The sequence below is a fragment of the Peromyscus leucopus genome, chromosome 2, assembly GCF_004664715.2.
Source record: "Peromyscus leucopus breed LL Stock chromosome 2, UCI_PerLeu_2.1, whole genome shotgun sequence".
In the NCBI taxonomy this organism is placed as follows: domain Eukaryota; kingdom Metazoa; phylum Chordata; class Mammalia; order Rodentia; family Cricetidae; genus Peromyscus; species Peromyscus leucopus.
The window spans coordinates 120,130,468-120,137,639 of NC_051064.1; the positions used below are offsets into that span (position 1 = coordinate 120,130,468).

The 7,172-nt window shown below is 46.3% G+C and overlaps 1 protein-coding gene across 1 annotated transcript; it reads right to left on the reverse strand.

The window, feature by feature from the left end:
* Window positions 1-436: 436 nt before the first annotated feature.
* Window positions 437-1,384, reverse strand: LOC114709403 (olfactory receptor 2A12-like). Its single transcript, XM_028893244.1, has one exon. It carries the CDS (start codon window positions 1,382-1,384, stop codon window positions 437-439), a length of 948 nt encoding a protein of 315 aa, XP_028749077.1.
* Between the last annotated feature and the right edge of the window lie 5,788 nt (window positions 1,385-7,172).

A 7,172-nucleotide genomic window follows, 5' to 3' on the forward strand; every position in this document is an offset into this window, starting at 1 on the left:
GACATCTAGTACCAAAAGCAGTGCCAAATATTAGGGACAAAGAGTTCATCAGACAGCAGCCCAAGGCTGTGTACCTTCATAATCTACCTCATGTCATTTTCAAACCCAAGTTCCTTCATTCTGTAGAAAAGCCTGTGTTCTGTTAAACACTTGGCTGTGTTCATGCTGAACTGACATGGACTTCTAGAAGTAAGGAGAGAGTCCAGGAAAAAATAAAGCAATGTCCATGAACTCCAAGGACAGCCTTTTAAAAACAACCCCTTTGCCTCCAGTACTTAACTGAGTCTTTGGAGGAAGCTGAAAACTTAACAAACAATGGTGGAACTTTCTGTTTAGGAGTGGCCGCAACCTCTCCTGGCTGGCTGGAAACTCATGTGGTTCAGAAACAATTTCTTTAGTATGCCAAAGGAGCTCCATCTAGTCTTCCTGTCCTGGGTCACTGGGCTGTCCCTCTGTCTCCTAGCACTTTCAAAAAAGCCCCCTTTACATCCTTGTTCCGGAGGCTGTAGATGATGGGGTTGAGGAAGGCAGAGACAACATTGTAGAATAGAGCCAGCTTCTTGTCCCGCTCTGGGTCATACCAGGAGCCGGGCCTCATGTACATCATCATGGCTGGCCCATAGAACATGGTGACCACAGTGATGTGGGATGCACATGTAGAGAAGGACTTGAGCCTCCCCTGGGATGAGCGGATTCTTAAGATGGAGACAAAAATGCATGCATAGGAAGCCAAGATGAGAGAGAGAGGGACCAAAAGTAAGATGAAGCCCAAGATGAAGTCCAACTGGTCATTGAAGGATGTGTCTGCACAGGCCAACTTCAGGACAGCAGGGACCTCACAGAAGAAGTGGTTGATCTTGTAGGGGCCACAGTAGGGCAGGCGCATGGTGAAGACAGTGTAGACCAGAGCACCAGTGATGCTAATGGACCAACAGATTGTGACCATCTTGATACAAACGAGGCGGCTCATGAGTAGAGAGTAGTGAAGGGGGAAGCAGATGGCCACATACCTGTCGTAGGCCATAATGGCATAGAGAACACACTCAGCGATACCCAGGACCAGGAAGATGAACATCTGGGCTACGCAAGCACCCCAGGAGATGGTCCTCCTTGGGCACACCATATTAACCAGCATCTGGGGCACAGTGGTAGTGACATAACTCATGTCTACCAAAGAGAGGATACTGAGAAAGAAGTACATGGGAGTGTGGAGGCGAGAGTCTAGGTAGATCAGAGTGACGATGAGGCCATTGCCCAGGAGGGTGATCATGTAGAGCAGAAGAAAGAAGATGAACAGGGCCACTCTGATCTGTGACTCACCGGAGAAGCCAAGGAGGATAAACTCGGACACTGAGCTGTAGTTTTCCTTCCTAAGGATCTGCATAGTGATCTGGCTGTTACAGAGAGACGAGCACTTTGCTCTTCTGTCTGTGGCCTGAGGGAAGGAACCAAAGCAGAGCCACACACACAAGTTGCTTCCAATGATGCAGTCAAACCTGTGCTGAGTTGGATGGAAGGAGTATCAAAGCTAGGGTTGCTGTGACATCGGGCAAGGAGTTGAGAGATCTGACTGCTCACAGGATCGCCCCTGGGAGCCACCTTCATCCACGGAAGACAAGAAGGTAAGTGGCTATTTTTGCAGTAGGGAGCTCAGTCGAACCATGACCACTGCCAGTTCAGTCTACCAGGGATGCACACTTGTCCCAGTGGGTAGGCAGATCCTTCTGCTAGCAGAAGGTTAAAATTATGTCTGATTGTCTGGGTTAGCAGGCTATGGGTGCCTGGGGTACTACCAAGCCAAAGCTCTGCGGTAGCCACTGAGGTCACAGCAGAACCGAAGCTGTGGAGGAGACAAGTGGAGATCTTAAAAAGCTGATTGAAAACAGACAGGGTAACATGAAAGTCTACTACTGGCTTTAGGTTATAGCCAAATCCAGGTAAAATATATTACTTTAGAAACTCATATATTTATTGATGAGGTTATAGGCGATCTTATCAATAGATTGAAAATATTAGGCAAATTAACTCAAGACAAAATTGCTACAATTGTGTTTGATGATGTAAATGCTTTGTAGCATATTAGAAATATACTTGGGGCTGGGTATGTAGTTCAGTTGGGAGAGTGCTTCTCTAACATGCCCTAGGCGCAGTAGCACCCATAAACCTGGCATGGTGGCACATACCTGTAATCCCAGAATCAGGAGATGGAGACGGAAGGACCAGAAGTTCAAGGTCATCCTCAGCTACATAGTGAATTAAAGGCTAGCCTGGGATACATGAGAGCCTGTCTCAAAAAATAAAATAAAATAAATGCTTTTAACTGAAGCCATTATATTATGATCTTAGTATGACAACATTGTATTTGCCTAATAAATATTATGGCTTAAAATGGAAAAGACAAGACATATTTGACTAGCACAGGACAGGGACCTCACAGCCTGTGCATTTGAAGCAGTGATCCTGGGTTCTGTCTTGCTGCTCCCAGCTTCCCTGAGGCCTGTTCAGGCTTTCTTTCCTAACTTGGATATGTGAGATTTTCTGTTGCCTTTCCAGGACCAAGCATTTAATCAGATTCTCCTGAGTGGCCCACTTACCCAGCAATGTGACCTTGGGCCAATCCCTCTGTTGGTCTCAGTCTCCACAACTGGTAATCGGAGATGAAGCATTTGCAGCACAGATTTATAGCGAGTTGCATGCGGGATATGGTGTTGAGACATTTTGTAGAATATAAAGTGAGACAAATAAAAGGAGTTAGTATAAGAGAAACACGCTCAGAAATCAGAAGTGTGATGGTTACTCCTGGCTTTGCCCCACTGTGCTGTGTGATCTTGGGTGACTCCACACCCCTCTCTGAGCTTCACAGAACCACTATTGAAACCAAAGGTATTAAATATGATGCTTCCTTCAGCTTGGTTGTCTTTGATATCAAGCTAGAGACCCGGAAACATACCAGTGCCCTGAGCACCAGGGAAGGGCTGAGATGGGCAGGGCTGTGTGGGCAGGGAGTTTGAGAAGTGAGCCCAGAGGACTGGTGGGTACCTAGCATGTGGACTTAGGGTCAACACACTTGAATCTGGTAGCCTCTGGGAAGGCAGCCATGCTAACTACTGTACCAGCAAGACTTTTGCAGACCTGACAGCCTCTTTATCACCTTCTGACTCACCAAGCTACTCAGATCCTTTGCTTTTCATCTATTAAATGGTATTATCTCTTCCATAGTGGAAACTCCATGACATATATCGGATTTACAGAAGGTCATCAATAAATCATGACAACTTAGATAACATGATGTTGGGTAGATAGAGGAGCAGGGAGAGGAGCTACAGAGGCATGCCTGCATATCTAAGTCTTGGAAGGGCAGATTTGCATACACAAGGGTGAGGACTGGTGGACACAGGATGATGGTGGAGGTGGAGCAGACAGGCGTAGATGACTAAACATGCAAAAGAAGATATGTGAGACACATACGTGTTCTGAGCTTCAAGGAGTGTGAGGAGTTGGATAAAGGAGAAAAATATCCCAGGTAGGGAAAGTGTGTGAAGGTAAGAGGTGGCCTAGCCTAGCTCAAAGCCTTGGGCCGTGAGAGGGGAGACTTTCAGGAAACAAGAATTGGTTTAATCAGAGCAAATGACCACCTTGACATCCACAGTAGGGCAGGGAATGTGAAGATGCCTGAATCCCCCTTCCAGCTGAGCCACACTCCAGACCTGAACCATCTCAGAGACCTCCCACTGGCCTCTTCCACACCCCAGCAGGTGCACCATCACTTAGCATACCCTTTCTTGTGTCTCTCTGATGGAACTCAGGACCTTGCTCAGTGGCTCTGAGTGGTTCTCAAGTTGGTATGACTTTCCAGCAGCTGAGGGAGACCCCTGAGTCAAGATGTTAACAAGATGACCAGCACTGGGATCCTGTCTGGACAGCTAGAGATTTGGGACTTCCGACAGCTGGCTGTCTTAGTTCTTTTTCTTTTCACCCTTTCCCACGGTGGCTCTGTTGGTACTTTCTCTGGTTCTTTGTGTTTCCCCAGATCTTGTGCCCTGCAAAGTCTCCTTGGGGGTCTCCTGAACCTTACCTGACTGGTCCGGCCTTCTTTATTTCATGTGTGTACTGTCTTTCCAACCAGGCTGTGGGGTGACACTATGTACTATGTCTCTTTTAGATTGTTCCACAGCATCTAGCAAAAATGAGTACCTGTTAAGGGCTTGGAGAGATCGTGGGTTCAAGACCGAGTTCACTTAGGGAAAGATATGTAGGAGTTAATCCTCTCCCGGGCAATGGCAGTGAATCAGACAGACCTATCTCGGCATTAGGATTCTCTTAGTTAACTGAGTTCTGCTCTGCCTTCTATGAAGTGCTAGGGCTGGGACTAACCCCTGGGTCTTGAACAGCATAAGTGGCTTAGCCACTGTGCTTTCCTGCCTCTTGCAAAGGTGATGAATGGGCAATAACCTCAAGCCCTCTTGCCAAGAAAGCACCCTGCTCACATTGGCTCTCCACCCCCCACCTGCCAGTGTCCCCCGCTCCTTCCCAGGCTCTGAGTTTCTGGTAGAGGGGAAAGGACCTTCACCCAGCACTCCCTCCCTCCCAACCCCCCGCCCTTGCCTTCAGTCACCTTCAATGACCAGCCTGCTCTGTCTGAGCAGCTTCCCTCGCCCCTGTGACAGCCGCTGCCTCTTCTCTCTGGGTCTGTGGGTCACAAGAGGAAGCAGTCCATCCTGCTCTGCTCACACTGACGCTCTACAGGAGAGGTCCACTGTTCTCCTAAGTGTGCAGGGCAGGGCTCCAGTGGGCAGACCCAGAGGTGCCCTTTTGTCAGACGAGATTGGAGAGTGAAGTTCCAGCCCCTGAGAAGCCCTGGGGATTACTTGCCCATGCCAGCAAACACAGCACAGGGCCTCTGGGTTGGATGAAAGATGCAGCCAGGAAGTCTAATGCCCCTAAGACATTTCAGGCTTGGCTCCTGGAACTGGGGAGCTGGGCATCCCTTGGAAGTTTCCATTAGGGACTGAAATTTCTTCCCTTTGAGACTTCAGAATGTCTGCAAGGATGGCCATGGGAACCAAGTGGTCAAAAGGCTGGACAGATAGACATCCCTCCTCTGACCCAGTCTGAAGACTCCCGAATGCCCCCTTGAGTCCTACTGTAATTCCAAGAGAGAATAGCAGTTGGCTGGCCTCATTAACTGTTGCAGAATAATGATTACCACAAAGGAGCCTGCCTTGTGGATGAGGGGCATGGGCCAACAGTGAGCTGCAGTACCATCTAACTGGCTGGTCTTGGCTAATTATCTGGTAAGGATTCCTAAGACTCAGTGAAAATCATAAACTATGAACCGGGATGAGATTAACACCCTGAACATAGTGTGTTTAGGAAATGGAGGGAACTCTCCTCTCCCCCTTTCCTCCTCTTCCTCCCTTCTCTCTTATTTTCCCTCCCTGTTCTGACCTTCTGTCCTCTCCTCTCCTTTCCCCCCCTCTTCATCCTCTTTTTCCGTTTCCTCTTCCCTCTTCCTTCTCCTGCTCCCCACCCGTCTGAGGTCACCCAGAGGCTGGAGCCTCGAATCACCTCTCTGAAGCCCCCTTGCATCTATTCTGGCACACTTGTTTGTCTCCCAGCAGAGTTTTTCTTTGTCCACTGCTTAGTCATGGTGGGCTAACTTCTATTTATGCACTATGATTCCATTTGTGAAAATTCTGCTAAGAGTTTCTCAGTGTGTTTACAAGGGATATGAAACTGTAACTCTCTATCTATAATGTAGTTTCTTGGTTTTGTATTAGACCAGTGCTAGGCTGACAGATTGAATTGAGAACTATGTGTTCTTAAGTTTTCTAGGAGAGCTTATACATACTTTGCAGTGTTTATTTCTTTCTTATTTGATTTGTGGAGTTCACGAGCTAACCATACAGGTCTAGAGTTCAGGCTGTGGAAGTGTTTTAATATGCATTCAAATTTTAAAAATTTATTCTGGGTGTGGTGGCACAGGCCATTAGTTCCAGGACTCAAGAGGTAGAGGCAGGTGGATCTCTTTGAGTTGGAGGTCAACAGGGTCTACATGGTGAGTTCCAGGCCAGCCAGGGATGCATAGAGAAACTGTCTCAAAACAAAGAAAGAACGAAACAGAAAGTATTTGTGACTACTCAGGTGATCTAATGTTTCCAAATAAACTTCAGTGCTGAGTGTCTTTCAGTGAGTCTGTCCACTTTACCTAAGCCTTAATTTATGAGATTAAGATTGCTCTTACCATTCTCCTTTTTGTATCTGTAGACTCTACAGTGGTGTCATCCTTTATATTCCTGAGACTGGGAGTTAGCATCTTCTACCTTTATTCCTTATCTGTCCAGCTAGGGGGCTGTCAATATTATCTGTCTCCTCAAAATAAAAACACCAGGTGCTGGAGAGATGGCTCAGTGGTTCAGAGCACCAGCTGCTCTTCCAGAGGACCCAGGTTTGATTCTCAGCACCCACATAGCAGCTCATAGCTGTCTATAACTCCAGTTCCAGGAGATCTGATACCCTCTCCTGGCCTCTGTGGGCACTAGGAATGCAAATGGTGTACAGACATACATACATGCAGGCAAAAGACTCATAGACATAAAATAAAATTTCAAAACAATGAAAAATCAGCATCAGCTTTTACTGTCATTGTTTGTTTCTGCTCCATCTCAGTGATTTTCTCAGCTTTAATGTTTTTTCCTTTTCTTTGTATTTAACTTATTCATCTTTAGTTCTTCAGGCAAGAGCAGGGGTAATTAACAGGAGACATTTTTTCTTTTCTAATGTAAGTATTTTAGTGCTATGAATCTTTTAAACTGAAGACTGCTTTTCACCAGAGCACTCAATTTTTTTTTTATATATTTTCATTTGCACTTGTTACAAATGCTAATTTTCCTGATTCATAGTGCTTTATTTTTTTTTCAGTTATGTGGTTTTGGCTTCCAGATAATTGGAGCAAAGTATGTATCTTAGTTACCGTCAAGGTATATGTTTGAGTTACTGTTCTATTACTGTGAGGAGACACCATGACCAAAAATTTATAGAAAAAAGCATCTAATTGGAGGCTTTCTTACAGTTTCAGTGGATGAGTCCATGACCATCATGGTGGGAAGCAGACAGACATACACTGGAGAGGCTTAATTCATTGTCATCATGGCAGGGAGCATGAAGAATGC

Bases quoted from the DNA above. Each gene is read 5' to 3' on its own strand.
- LOC114709403 (XM_028893244.1), bottom strand. From the start codon at position 1,384: ATGCAGATCCTTAGGAAGGAAAACTACAGCTCAGTGTCCGAGTTTATC.